Raw genomic sequence first — 15,274 nt, 5'->3', positions numbered from 1 at the left:
GCGAGCGCGCGTGGGGCACAGCGGACAGCGAGGCGGAGGTGATGGTGCCGGCGTCCGAGAGTGGGAAGGCACCGAGCAGTGGTGAGCTCGACCCTCATGGCGGGCATCAGCAGCAGGGGCAGCCCGTCGCGGATGACGGCGTCGCTCCAGCATGGCAGTGGTGGCCAGGGCAGCCTGGCCAGGGCCATGTGCGACCAGGGCAGCCACAGGACGCAGCTAGGGTGTGGCTACGGCGCTGCACGTCGCAGCTGGGCCGCCATGGCGCAGAGGCATTGATGGTGCTGCAGGGTGATGTGACGAAGCTGGCAGTTGGACGGTGGTGCTTAGCGGGGGCGGGAGAAACTGAGGCTTGCTCTTGCTGTGATAGCGTGCTGCCAATAGGGTGTACCCGCTGAGCGCTGCTAGTATTGTGAGCTGCTAATGATGCATGCATATTTGCTACTTGAATGCATATTTGCGCTATGCGCTGGTGGCTTTAGTAGCTCGGTGCGGTGGAGGAGAGCAGCCCGGCGTCGCCTTGCGAGCATCGCTTGCCTGCGATGACGGTGGCACTAAGGCGATGGAGCGTGCATGCGAAGTAATGGCACGGTAGAGGTGGGTCGAGCGGTCACCGGCTTTAGTGCTAGCTCAGCGATGTGCTGCCTGCCCGCGCGCGTGCTTGTTGTTCACTGCTATCGTGGCCATGGCGGGAAGGTCGCAAGGACAGAGTAGGCTGTGGTAGGTGAAATGAACGGTTGTGAACGATGCTGAATGGTGGTTCATGAACGAGCACCAGATTGAATTCGCAGCGCGTTCCAGTTAGAAATAACACTCCCTAGCACTTTTGGTTGAATTTTTAAATGATCAAAAATTTACCCAACTTTACCAAATCAACAGTTGCATTCTTATCTACTAAACTTGCACTTCAAATTTTATTTAAGTACCAATTATAAGTTATATTTTATTTTTGTTTATAAAAATTGTTTTTCATGCTTAATCAAATAAACAAGTCATTCGCTATTTATTTGCTATCAGGCATTTTTAAGCACTAGTCCATACGTCATACTAACTCGTAGAGACAAAACATCTAGGAACTAATTAACCTGTTGTTCAATATAATTCGCCAAAATGACACTTTTAAACATAAGTTAAATTTTAAAATCTAAGAAAATCATTTCGGTAAATCCTCTTAGGTCTAAATGTTGGTGCTAAGCAAGCTCGTAACACCAGAGGTGTTACATTTACATTCCTAGAATTGTCATGCTAGAGTAGGATTGGAACCTAGGGTGCAAAACTTTTGTATGGAAGAACAATAGAAACACATTCTAGACACAAGAGGTGAAATGGGCTAAGTGTAGGGTTTAATTATTGCAAAAATTTAGAATTAGCCTAATTCACCCCTCTTGGGCATCTTGATCCTTTCAACGACCTCGACAGGGGAGTCATTACCCTAAGGAGCGGGCTCGCCATGGGATCTACTAATCGAGGGAGGGGCCTCATGGGGGAGGGCGCTCGCCGAGGGCACTGCTCGCCGAGAGAGCCACTGGTCGGGGAGGGAGCAGGCATCGGATCCGCATCGGGAGGCCTTGCCTACCCGTGCTGAGGAGGGGCCTCACTGGATATACACCATGAGGTCTTGCCTACCCGTGTCGGGGAGGAGCCTCACTAGATCCGAGGAAGTTTGCGCCGGTGGATGGGCCTGCAGCAAGGGCATGACGAGGAGCAAAGAGAAGGCACATGTCGAAGAAAATGACCAACCGCTGGATAGGGGCCAGGGTGGATGCCTATAGGGTTGAGGGCCGAGGGGGCTGGTTTGAGGTCCACCCAAATTTGAGGGCCTAAGTAAGGGCTCTGCTGAAGCCGTGTTTTTGTTTCAAGCCCTCAAATTTTAGTTTGGGGGCTTAAAGAGGATCTTGCTGGAGTTGCTCTAGAGCACTTGTTTCGAGGATGGTTGTGGTTACATGCCTGGTTGTTTTTAGGCCGGCTGCTATGGTTATTGGGCCGAGCAAGCACACCCATCATTCTATGGGCCCATCTATAATTTGGCTTTTTCTCTAGGAATATTTGAGAGGTAAAGCCCATTTCTTTTATGTGATATATATACACCCTTAAATTCAGAGACAATGATACAATATTCAAGATAGCAAAAATGAAGGCATGAGAACAGTCCTTCACAGGCAAACTACAAACCAAGTATGATGAACAAAATGATGACCTAATAATAAACATATAGTACTGGAATCGTCTTTGGCCCCGTTTAGCTGCTCGATTTTGTGGCTGAAACCAGCTGGAGCTGGTTGGGCCTCGTGGCCCAGGCGAACACCAGCCATTCGGCTCCTCTACAAGACCCAGCTACCGCCATCCTCACTCTCTCTCTCTCTCCCATCTCACATTCGGTCACACGCTGAGGGTTCCCCCGCTCCAATCTCTCATCGAGGTGACTTCTTCGCCCGCGCCGCCGAGGTGACTTCTTTGCCCGTGCCGTTAATCATGCATCGCCACTGGACGCCCTCCGACCTAAACCCCTCTCATCCCTTGGGCCTAAGAAGGAAGGTGACATCCACACAGGGTGTCTCGCCAGATTTGGATCGGCATCGCCTTCTCCGAGTCATCGCTTCATAATCGCCGTCTTGCCAAGCAGATCTAGCCGATCTGTCGCCGCCAGCAGGAGATCCACCCTTTCGGGTATGTGGTCCACTCCACTCCTTCCCCTTAATCATTGGTCGATGACCATCCCTGCTGTTAGGGTTTACAAATCCTTGCTTCCCTACATCTATTTCAGCTGGAACCACGGACGCCGCCTTCCAAGGCACCGGATCCGTCACCTTCTCCTGCTTCCGCCCTCCCTGCTACGCCATTTTCGGTATGTTCCTATCTTTTTCATCCCATTTTCGCTACACACTTCCAGATCCGCTTCGTTAGGGTTGAGGTTTATGCTCCCAGGTGTGGAAGGCTAAGTATAGATGGATTGTTAGGGAAACATAATCCTTGCACATCCGTGACATTGAGGGTTAGCATAAACTCCATTTTTTTACTGTTTTCATTTAGCCTTGGCTCCCTTGGTTTCTCATGTAGTCCAATGTTGGATGTGTTGCATGCCTGTAACTCTGGCAGTTCAACTTACGGCTTATGAATAATGCATCAATGAATGAATCACATGGTCTTCTTTGGGTTGTTTCAAATTTCTTATTGTTAATCACATTACTAAATTTTAGGGTGATTTAATGATACTTGTGATGTACCTACATTTGGTTCACGCCTAAATCTCCTTGTATCTCAAAATTTCGTTATATTAACCAATGTTGGATGTCACGGTGCTCTTCCTATACAAATACAGTCATGACATCAGTTTATTTTGAACATCGAAGTCTACATTGGAGTTGTGACATGCTGCTCTGTTTGAAAATTCTCTTACATACAGATACAATAGTTCATTGCATTGATGAAATGAATTTTAATGTCAGTGAGTAGGTTACTTCTTTTATTACTCTTACAATCTGTTGTTAGTACAGTACACATACAGTTTCTATTCTAAATTTAGACATTGAGGCGGGATTACTTTGGTATACATATAGCTCTGATAGATTCGCATGTTTGTCATGTAGGTGTGATCTTTCCAAGTCTATATACTGGCACCGTCGTCAATAGCTTCCTGCTCCCCGCCGGAAGCCACTCGGTACAACTTGCGTTCCAAGCGCATGAAGCGAGAAATCAAGGCAAGTACACAATTCTGTCCATTGCATCATGTTTTAGGTCACCCATGCATTCCTTTAGTTTTTTTGTGGTACCATTACTATGTCCAGCCACAAACGACAATAGCCCTTCCACGTTCTAATAGATGCCTCCGAAGCGTGCAACTTGGAGTGAGCATGACACCAAGCTGTTGCTGGACCTTTGTCTTCAAGAGAAGGAAAAGTTTAACTTCAATTAGCAGGGTCTCACCACGACTGGCTGGAACAACATTTACACTAACTTCCCCCATTATGATAAGAAACAGTGCAACAACAAACTAGGATCCCTCAAAAAAGCCTACCTGACATGGAACGATGAACTGACAGCCACTGGACTTGGGTGGGACCCCCATACGGGCGACATTGAAGCTAAACTTGAGTACTGGGAAACTCAAGTAGGTTCCCAGCCCATGACATCGGTATGTTATCTTGTTAACAGTTCCGATTACATTGGTTACATTGTTTAACATTATGTACTGTGCTTTTTTTTGTAGGATGATAGTCTGCCTAAGGTACGACGTGGTAGGCAACCTCGCTTCCTAGACCAACTTGAGGCACTATTTGGGGACCGTAACCGGAACATGGGCTGCTTCATGTCTGCTGGTGGCATTCGTGAATCAACGCCTCCTGCTGCTTTGCGTCCAATAGACTTAGGCAGGCCACCCAGCTACCATTCTGGTTCGAAGAGGGACACCATGGACAATGTTGTCAATAGCCCAGAGAAGAAGAAGAATTGCAATGTGGGGGAGTACATGGCCCGGTTGTCTGAGAGCATTGCTGCCAGGAGCACATCACGGGATAGAGAGCGGACCCATGAACAGGCCAAGGTTGATGAAGCTATGCAACTTTTATGAGAAGATGGTGTGCCATCCACTTCAGACATGTTCTTCTTGGCAACGGTGTTGTTCAAGGACTCAGTGAATCGGTGGGTGTTCAAGAATCTACTGACAGCTAAAGAACGTATGGCTTGGCTGACATATCATATGAATAGGAACAACAAGTAGTTCAGTAGCTGGGATGTTGAGTTTGGTGTGAAGCAACGGTGGCATTTGAGTGTCGTCTTTTATCCTTTACATTCATTGTTGTCCTAGTTATGTTGAGGTTTCTGTCTTGTAATGGGGCCCATGGCCAAAACCATGTGTCGTATTCTTTTTCCCGAACTCGTTATAAGTTGTGTGATGCGATGTATTTGTTTGAGCTACCTGACATTATTCGATTGTTGAAGCTAACAAATATTGCATTGTTAACAGATGCTATAATTGTTCTCTATTTGAACAAATCATAACGGGGTACTTGTGTTGCAGGTACCTGTGGGACTGATTGAAGGGGTCATCAGTGATCGACGAGCCTGAAGGTGTGTGTGCAAATTGTATTCACAAGTCATGCTTAATATACTGTTGGAATTTACTTACCAACGTTCATTTATATTTTTCCTTGGCGGCATGTTGGAACATGGACAACAACGACGAGGACAGACAAAATTCAAGTGAAAACAGTTTCAACGAGATGGTTACTGCAGCTCTGGCTGGAGGCTATGCATATATGTACATGCTGCAGGTACCACCACAAGGTAACCATGTTATCTCTGTGCCTGAGCTTACCAGAAGACAGTGGGTAGATAAGCTATTGTCAGATGCTGGTAGGTGCTTTGAAAGCTGCCGAATGCGGCCTGAAAATTTGGTTAGGTTGCATAGCATACTACGTGATAGCTACGGGCTAAAAGGCAATAGGGAGCTTGAATCCATTGAAGCTTTAGACATGTTTCTATGGGCATGTGGTACAAATCAATGCTAGAGGCAAATGCATGGGAGATTTAGGAGGGAGTTGGGGACATGTAGCAAGGTATTTTCCCATGTTCTGGTAGCCTTGACTAGATTTGCAGATGACGTTATTAGGCCTAGGGACACTACTTATTCAGTACTGTTGGCTGAATTGTTGGAGTACACGCCGTTTTTTATGGCTGCATAGGCGCCATGGATGGCACTCACATTGATGTGATAGTTGATCAAGGAGTCCATGATAACCACATCAATAGCAAAGGGAAGCCAACCCAAAATATGGTTGTGGTCTATGACTTTGACATGAGGTTCACGTATATCGGGGTGGGGACAGAGGGTTTAGCTCATGATATGCGGGTGAAAAGAAAGGCAGAAGACGATGCCTCTTTCCCACGTCCACCATCAGGTTAGTTGAACTTAGTCCGATTGGTTGATGTATTGATGCAAAGGTTTCATGCTGGAGCTAATTGTATTTGAACTGATGTCTTGTTATGAATTTATGTAGGCCGCTATTACTTGGTGGACTCCGATTATGCACTTTGCCCCAGGTATCTGACGCCGTATCCAAATAAGAGGTACTAGGTGAAGGAGTTCTAGACTAGGGGGCTTGTGATGCACAGGAGTCGTAGTAGGGGCTACAAACGGTCGAGAGAGGGACAGGTCCCAAGTCTCTGATGGAAGGGTCAAAAGGATGCTAAGAGCTCAGTTGCTGCTTGGCTATTTATGTGATGTGTTGTGTGTGAAATTGATCCCTCCACTTAGTGGGGTGTCCTGCCCTCCCTTTTATAGACCAAGGGGGTAGGGGTTACAGATGGGAGAAAGAGGAAAAAAACAAAGGTAGAGATGGTCCTTCGAAGGCGCCGGGTCTTCCTTTTCCCTTGAGTCTACCCTGCTGACATGGCAGACCATGCCAGGGATAGCACATTCGCTGATCCTGACATGGCCATGCTCTGGCTTCATTTCAGCAAGTGGTTATGTCCCATCCCACTCTGGAGGACGATGCGGCGTGCCAGGGTGCCGAGCTATGATCCTACGGAGAGCAGACGGGGAAGTGACTATACGTTCGTAACTATAGATGATGTGAGTTCTCTCCTAGATTGTAGTGGTTGTCGTATGCTTATGTCAGGATCTACGTCCAAGGGCTGATGGCGGCACCCACAACACTTTAAGACAAAAGTCGGCGCCTACAACACTATTCAGGCTCTGCCATGCCTGGAAGGGCTTAAAGCGCCTTTCCCGTTGTATCCTGATGGTACTTTCCTGCAGGCGTGTAGGGCATGGTCCTTGATACTGCGGTTGACTCGAATGTCCTGTCCTACCATGTGCTCGTCATTATGAAGGAGAAGGGTGCAGTCGCCAGGCGAGACGGAGCCTATCCTAGGACGTCGGGCGGGGTGGAGCCAGCCCTCAGCCATTGGGTGAGGCAGAGCTAGCCCTCAGACATCAGGCGAGGCAGAGCCAGCCCTTAGTCACCGGGCGAGGCAGAGCTAGCCCTCGGGGGTCGGGCAAGGCGAGGCCCGTCCCTGGTCATCGGGCGAGGCAGAGCCAGCCCTTAGTCATCGAGCGAGGCGGAGCTAGTCCTCTGACATCGGGCAAGGTGGAGCCAGCCCTCAGTCGTCAGGCGAGGCGGAGCCAGCCCTCAGTCATTGGGCGAGGCGGAGCCAGCCCTCAGCCGTTGGGCGAGGTGGACTCTGCCCTCAGACATCGGGCGAGGCAGAGTCTACCCCCAGACATTGGGCGAGGCGGAGTCTAGCCCTCGGGGGTCAGGCGAGGCAAAGTCCAGCCCTTGAGGGTCGGGTGAGGTGCGGCCAACCTCCGGTCGTATGGACAAGAAGCACAGTTGTGTTCTTGTCTGCTTGAGAGCATCAACGTTTGATGGTTATTAGCTCCACCTCATTGGGTACCCCAGTATTAGGTCCCCGATAGTAGCCCCCGAGCCCCCGGGTGATTCGGATAGAATCACCCGGGGGTGATTGGACTTGCTAGAGGGTGCGCGCGAGCTCACCCGGCGGGTGTAGCCCTAGAGCCCCCGAGTGATTCGGATAGAATCGTCCAGGGGGTTTCGATTTGCCAGAGGGTGCGCGCGAGCGCACCCATCAGGTGTAGACCTCGAGTGATTTGGGTAGAATCACCCAGGGGGGTTTTCGATTTCCCAGAAGGTGCGTGTGAGCACACCCGTTGGGTGCAGCCCCCGAGCCCCCGAGTGATTCGTATAGAATCACCCGGGGGGTATTTTGGACCCTTTGTGGGTATGGCTATGAGATTTGGTATTTTGACAACTGGATAGCTTAAAGGGAACCCTGGTATCCCGTTCATGGGGATGAGGCGATGTCGCCTGTCTCGATGGCTCGAGGGACGCGCTTGATGAGCTCGCTAATAGGGATGTTCAAATGGAATCCGGCCCCATCGCTCGTGACAGGGTCGGTAAAGCCCTCGGGTGGCATTCTGTTGTTCCATAACCCGCCTTCCAACAGATTCCCCCTCAATGGGGATTCTATGGGCTTGGCTAGAGGCTGGATTGAACTAGAAGGTTGAGATGACCCAATCCGCCTCTATGTGGGTTGGGCAAAGGCCACTAAGGCTCATCTGCGTTTTCTCCCCTAGCTCTTGTTCGACGCGAGGCGGCCTCGGGTCCTTCGTGGGCCAGCCTTCAAACCTTGGTCTCCTGATCTAGGATCAGGCGGCTCAAGCCCCTGAGCCCCTTGGGGTCTGATAGGGGTCAGCCGTGTTTTACGCGTCACCCTGTCCTCGGTTTTTGCAACCGGAGGGGCTGAGCTGATGATACTTGCCTCGACGGTTCAAGTATCGCGCTCAATGAGCTCGCTAACGGGCATGTTCACATGGAATCTAGGTCCGTCATTCGCTGACGAGGTCGGCAGAGCCCTCATATGGCATTCCACTACTTCTTAACCCACCTCCCGGCAGATGCCTGAGCCGTTCGATAGGCTTAGGTGGCCCATTGGCCTCTCCTCAATGGAGATTATGTGGATTTGGCTCGAGGTCATAATCGAACAAGACAGGTCGAGATGTCCCTGTCCGCTTCTGAGCAGGGTCAGGCGAGGCCGTTGGGGCTCATCTCAGTTTTTCTTCCCTAGCTCTGTTTGATGCGAGGCGGCCTTGAGCCCTTCGTGGGCTAGCCTTCGAGCCTCAGTCAGTTGCCGCTCATATCGAATGAGGCGACTGCCGCTTCGTGACGCGACACAAAGTGTTGAGATGCAGTGATTGCATATGCAACGTTTGGATGTATGGGTTTAATGTATGATTTAATTAAAACGAAAGCGGGGGTCGGTGATGTTACCTTGGTGGTATGAGCGACAAGAAGCTCTTACCGGACATGTCCGTGCGGGGTTTGGGTCCGATGTTTGCGACGGGGCTGGCGTGACCTGCACGAGCATCACATTTTTTTGTTTCTGTCTCTCAGCAGCAATCCGAGCCGTTCAATTGATTTAGGCGACCTGATAGCTTCTCCTTGAAGGAGATTCTATAGGAGGACCCCACCCCTCTGAACCCTTCTCGAGAAGGCAGATGCTAAAGCTTGGGGTGCGGAGAACTGTGAATTCGATTATGCTGGTGAACAAAAACACCGTAGCCACCGAGGCGTAGGGTCTAGCGGTTCATCTAGTTTTACTCAAAGTTTTACACCCGCACACCATGTCTCTAGTTTTAAACATAAGGAGGGGTTGGGCGAAGAGGATGTCTGAACAAGTAGACACTCTCGATAGCCCCCGAGCGATGTTCATGCCCCTACCATTGCTGGGCTCAGAGGCTCGGTAGTGAAATTAACACGCAAAGTAAGTAAACAAAGGTGCTTATCTTTCGGCGGTCGTTCGTTCGGCGTTCACCTGGGCTGTCTGATCGAACCAAGAGGCCCATTGGGCTCCCCTTGATGGAGGTTCCATCGTTGGGTCCTTCCAGGTCCTGCCTGGAGAAACGGAGAGTCGCCCGCATGTGGGTGCGCCTTGTTTCTCATGCCCGGCGCGTGGTAGTGGCGGGTCATGCCCAGGCCACGTCCCATTCAACCAGGCGCCGTCTCATCAAGCAGGGCATGTCCCGTCGGTCAAGGCGCATCCCCTCGAATTCCCATCAGCATCGAATTCCCATCTGCATTGAATAGGGGAAGGGAGAGGGATTTTCGTCCCAACCTTTTGCCTTTCTCCAACCGCTGCATCTCGTCCTTAAATAGGGGGGAGAGGAGTTCTCATCCCATTCCTCTACCTATTCTTGAGCTGTTGCATCTCCTCCTTCTTCCTTTTCATCGAGCGCGTTCGCATGTCGCGACGGTTCCTAAGTGAAAGAGGGTAATGCGAGGGAGAGGATAACTCACAGATCCATTCATCAATCCAGAGTGCGATGTCAAGCTGGAGGTCACCCAACGTAGATGAGATGGTGTCATCCGCCTTCGCCGAGAAGGGGCCGCTTCCACCGAAGGGGGAGGCGCACTAGAGGGTGCTGAGCGTCATCGGCTTTGTCGTCGTCCGCAAGGCCTTTGTCAGGATGGATCCGGATGGGGGCCTCCTCTGGCAAAGCTTTTCCGGGTGAGCCTTGTTTGTGGGGAAGTCGCCTAGGACTACGTTGATGGGGGGTTTCGCCCTTGCAGCCACTCAGATCGGCCAGTTCATGAAGCTTGATGAGATGTCAGAGACGTTCATCAGCCATGGTGGCCATTCTCTGGCGGGCAACACCCCCCGTCCAGATGCCATTGTTAGGGTTGCGGCTGATCACGATGGTGTAGTCCCTGGACGACCTGGTGAAGACACCGCAGTCACTGCCGTGGTGCTCGATGTTGCAGATGACGGCACCCTGAAGGATCCCACGGAGCGGTAGGACGTTGCCGATGGAGAGCATGGCGCGGCAACCGAAGTAGTATCTAGAGTAGAACTGGGCAAAAAATGTAATCATTTAAGTTGTGGAGGAACCCCCGTGTGAATAGTTTTTTGTATTCATGAATACAACAGTCCCTTTTTGTGATGAAATCACTTTGTAAGCTATGAATTTGTGCAAAAATGAACTGGTTCTCAAATTTTGTTAAATAGCTTTTCAGCTCTTCTCCCCTCTATGTAAAAGAGGTTCAGTGCCTTCCGACCCTTCTCGTAGCTAAGGTCGCAAAAAGGCTTAGAGTGCAGGAGAGCCAATTCTGATTACACTGGTGAGCAAAGAGACCGTAGCCGCTGGGGCATGGGCTTCTCGTAGTCCTACCAGTTATACTCAGATTTTTATTCCCAAAATCCTAGACCTTAGGACTTACCAAGAGAAAAGAGGGAAAACACAGAGAATGCTTGCAAGATAACTCAGAAAAAGTTTGCAAGATAAACGTACTCATACCAGCCCAAGAGTGAGGTCTAACCCCTCGCACTTTGCAGGGGTCGGATGTCACGAAAGATCAGGGATTTTTTCTGACAAAAACTGATAAGAGAAAGTATGTGTTTATTTAAGGGTAAAAATGACATAGCTGCTCAATGTTCCAAGTGTTGGTGAAGACCTCACCGTCGATGGTTTTCAACTTGTAGGCGTCTGGCTGGAGTACTTCCGCGACGATGTACGGCCCCTCCTAGGGCGGGGAGAGCTTGTGACGATCCTTGTTGCTCTACACTAGGCGGAGAACTAGGTCCCCGATGTTGAAGGCTCGGTCCCACACTCGTCGGCTGTGGTACCGAAGCAGCGCCTGCTGGTACTTGGCTGAGCGGAGGAGGGCGATGTCACGAGCTTCATCTTGCTGGTCCATGGCATCTTCGTGGGATGCCTCGGCTCCCTGTTCATCGTCTACTCTAATCCTTGGCGCTCCATAGTCGAGGTCGGTTGGGAGGACGGCCTCAGAACCGTAGACCATGAAGAAAGGCGTGTAGCCGGTGGCTCAGCTGGGAGTTGTCCTTAGGCTCCAGAGCACCGTAGGGAGCTTGGCGACCCAGCGTGCGCTGAACTTGTTCAAACCGGTTGAAGATCCTAGGCTTGAGGCCCTATAGGAGCATGTTGTTTGTGTGCTCGACCTGCTCGTTCGTTCGGGGGTGCACGATGGCGGCCCAATTGACCTGGATGTGTTGTTCATCGTAGAATCGAAGGAATTTCTTGCCGGTGAACTGCGTGTCATTATCTGTGATGATGGAGTTCGGTACTCCAAAGCGATGGATGATGTCGAGGAAGAACAGCATAGCTTGCTCGGACTTGATCACGGAGATCAGCCGAGCTTCGATCTATTTTGTGAACTTGTCTATGGTGATAAGCAAGTGGGTGTAGCCCCCGGGTGCCTTCTTGAGAGGCCCAACCAGATCAAGCCCCTAGACCACAAAGGGCCACGTGATGGGGATCATCTGGAGTGCCTGGGCCAGGAGGTGAGTGTTCTAAGCGTAGTACTGGCACCCTTCGCAAGTGAGTACGATCTGCTCAGCGTCGGCTACTGCAGTGCGCTAGTAGAAGCCCTATCAGAATGCGTTCCCATCCAAGGTTCTAGGTACGGCATGGTGACCGCAGACCCCACCATGGATATCGCTTAGCAAAAGCTTCCCTTGTTCGATGGGGATGCAGAGCTGCAGGATCCCGGTGTGGCATCATTTGTAGAGTTTGCCTTCTACAAGAACAAAGGATTTGGCGCGACGTGCGAGTTGTCAAGCTTCCATCTAGTCCGTTGGCAGCGTGTCACAAAGGAGGTAGTCGAGGTAGAGCGTTTGCCAGTCGATCAGAGGGTCAGGCTCTGTCGCTGGATCCTCTTCAAGCTCCATGACCTCGGGGCTGGATGGAGCCATTGGTGCGTTAGCCCCTAGGCTGGATCAGACGGGCCATTGTCGGCCCGTTCTGACCCTTCGTAGCGCACCACGGGTTTGTGTTGGTCGCTGGCGAAGACACCCGTTGGCACTGGCTCTCGACCGGATGCTGCTTTTGCAAGCGTGTCGGCCGCCTCGTTGAGGCGCCTTGGGATGTGATTGAGTTAGAGGCTGTCGAATTTGTCCTCTTGGCTATACGCAGCCATCGGACTTCTTGGCAGTACGCAGCTATCTTGGCATCATGACAGCTTGATTCCTTCATGACTTGGTTGACGACCAGCTGGAGTCACCCCGAATGTCGAGGCGTTGGATGCCCAACCCGATGGCGATGTGTAGGCCATTGATGAGTTCTTCATACTCGGCCACATTATTGGATGAGGGAAATGGAGACGAACCATGTACCTCATGCAAACCCCGAGGGGTGATACGAAGACCAGCCCCATGCCAGCGCCCTTCTTCATCAGCGATCCATCGAAGTACATCGTTCAGTGCTCTTGATCGATGACCTTCGGTGGTGTTTAGACCTCGGTCCATTCCGTGATGAAGTCAACCAACACCTAGGACTTGATCGCCGTTCAAGAGGCATACGTGATGCCTTGATCCATCAACTCAAATGCCCATTTTGTGGTTCTTCCCATGGCGTCCTCGCTCTAGACGTCCTCATCGAGGGGGAATGATGTCACGACCATCACGGGGTGTGACTCGAAGTAGTGGCATAGCTTCCTCTTGATGATGAGGACGGCGTATAGGAGCTTCTGGATTTGGGAGTAGCGGGTCTTAGAGTCAGATAGTACCTCATTGATGAAGTACACAGGGCGCTGCACCTTGAGGGTGTGCCCCTCTTCCTCCCGCTCTACTACCAGGGCAGCGCTGACCACTTGTGTGGTGGCCGCTATGTATAGCAGGAGGGATTCTCCATTGCTTGGAGGAACTAGGATCGGGGCCCTTGTCAGAAGCACTTTGACCATGTCAAGTGCCTCCTAGGCCTTGGATGTCCACTCGAAGTGGTCGGCTTTCTTCAAGAGTCGATAAAGGGGGAGACCTCGTTCGTCGAGGCATGAGATGAATCGGTTGAGTGCGGCAAGGCACCCTGTGATTCGCTGAACCTCCTTTATGTTCTGAATCGGGCCCATCCTTGTGATGGCTAAAATTTTCTCCGGGTTGGCTTTGATGCCACGCTCGGAGACGATGAAGCCGAGCAGCATGCCCCTCGGGACCCCGAAAACACACTTCTTCGGGATGCTATTTGCTCGGAGTTTTGCAAAGGTCTGCTCAAGATCGACAACGAGGTGGTCAGCCCATTTGGACTTAACTACGATGTCGTCGACGTAGGCCTCAATGGTTCGCCCGATGAGGTCCCCGAAGCATTTGAGCATACAGCGTTGGTACGTAGCCCCAGCGTTCTTCAGTTCGAATGGCATTGAAACATAGCAGAACGATCCGAAGGGGGTGATGAAAGACGTCGTGAGCTGGTCGGACTCTTTCATCGTGATTTGATGGTAGCCAGAGTACACATCAAGAAAGCAGAGGGTTTCGCACCTCGAGGTGGAGTCGACTATTTGGTCTATGCGTGGCAAAGGAAACAAATCCTTTGGGCATGCCTTGTTGAGACCCGTATAGTCAACACACATCCTCCATTTCCCACTCTTCTTTCATACAAGAACGGGATTAGCTAACCACTTTGGGTGGTGCACTTCCTTGATGAATCTGGCCACCGAAAGTTTAGCTATCTCCTCATCGATGGCCCTGCGTTTCTCCTCATCAAAGTGACATAGGCGTTGCTTCACTAGCCTGGAGCCCGGGTGGATCTTCAAGGTATGCTCGGCGACCTCCCTCGGAATGCCCAGCATATCCGAGGGTTTCCACTCAAAGATGTCTTTGTTGTCGCGGAGGAAGTCGATGAGCGTGCTTTCCTATTTGGAGGAAAGTGTGGTACCAATGCGTACCATTTTGCGCTCGAAGTTGTTGGGGTCTACAAGGACTTCCTTAGAGCCCTTTGCCAGTTCGAACGACCCGGTCGACTTCTTGACGTCGGGTGCTTCTTCGGTGGCCTCTTCCCTGAGGGTGGCGAGCTCTCCGGAGGCGACGATTGCTGCGGCGTGCCCACAGCACTCGACTTCGCACTCATAGGCTCGCTGGAAGGAGGTGTCGACGGTGATGACTCCATGGGGGCCTGGCATCTTTAGCTTGAGGTATGTATAGTTGGGGGACGGCCACGAACTTCGCGTAGCATGGACGTCCCAAGATGGCGTGGAAGGTTCTAAGGAACCCAACCACCTCGAAGGTGAGGGTTTTAGTCCTATAATTGAACTGATCCCCGAAGGTAATGGACAGATCGATCTACCCGAGTGGCATGGCCTGCTTCTCGGGCACGATGCCGTGGAAAGGCGCTCGGGTTGGGTGGAGGCGTGTCCGGTCGACGCCCATCTCGTCGAGCGTCTTTGGCGTACATGATGTTGAGGCCACTGCCTCCATCCGTTAATATTTTGGTGAGTCGCTTTAGGCTGATGATCGGGTCGACTACAAGCGGATATCTCCCTAGGTGCGGGACACTATCCGGATGGTTCGTCCGGTCGAAGGTTATGGCGAACTCTAACCACCGAAGGAAGGCAAGCGTGGTCGGTTCGATCGTATAGACCTCACGGCGCGTGACCTTCTGGCGGCATTTGGAGTCATAGGCCGCTGATCCTCCAAAGATCATAAGGCAGCCGTTCGGCATCGAAAAGCTGCCGTTCTTCTCCTCAGTGTCGTCCATGGTGGGGGCAGGGTCCTTTCCTTGCTCCCCTTTGTTGGAGCCTCCGGACAGGAACCGTCGCATGAGGCTACAGTCCTTGAGTAGATGTTTTATCGGGAAGGCATAGTCCGGGCACGGCCCCTCGAGTAATTTTTCGAAGTGGTTTGGAGTACCCTCTGTGGGCTTCCGACCACCCTTGCGGTCAATGATGGCCATGAGCGAGTCCTCATGTCGTTGCTTCTTGTTCTTCCTTTTGGCAAAATGGTTGGAGGTGCCTTCGCCGGTGCCCTCGTCCCG

The 15,274-nt window shown here is 51.4% G+C and overlaps 1 protein-coding gene across 1 annotated transcript; it reads left to right on the top strand.

The window, feature by feature from the left end:
• The first annotated feature begins 5,162 nt into the window (after positions 1-5,162).
• On the top strand, positions 5,163-6,070 carry LOC136500250 (uncharacterized). The gene is made up of 3 exons (XM_066495610.1): positions 5,163-5,349; positions 5,679-5,894; positions 5,994-6,070. Exons 1-3 carry the CDS (start codon positions 5,163-5,165, stop codon positions 6,068-6,070), a joined length of 480 nt encoding a protein of 159 aa, XP_066351707.1.
• Positions 6,071-15,274: the final 9,204 nt, after the last annotated feature.

This window comes from Miscanthus floridulus, chromosome 13 (assembly GCF_019320115.1).
Source record: "Miscanthus floridulus cultivar M001 chromosome 13, ASM1932011v1, whole genome shotgun sequence".
Taxonomy (NCBI): Eukaryota; Viridiplantae; Streptophyta; class Magnoliopsida; order Poales; family Poaceae; genus Miscanthus; species Miscanthus floridulus.
This window is presented reverse-complemented; position numbering and strand designations above follow the sequence as displayed.

Excerpts from the sequence above, each read along its gene's own strand:
- LOC136500250 (XM_066495610.1), top strand. The coding sequence starts at position 5,163 with ATGGACAACAACGACGAGGACAGACAAAATTCAAGTGAAAACAGTTTC. Across the intron at positions 5,350-5,678 it reads TAAGCTATTGTCAGATGCTG|GCGCCATGGATGGCACTCAC; the intron begins GTAGGTGCTTTG and ends ATGGCTGCATAG. Across the intron at positions 5,895-5,993 it reads TTTCCCACGTCCACCATCAG|GCCGCTATTACTTGGTGGAC; the intron begins GTTAGTTGAACT and ends GAATTTATGTAG.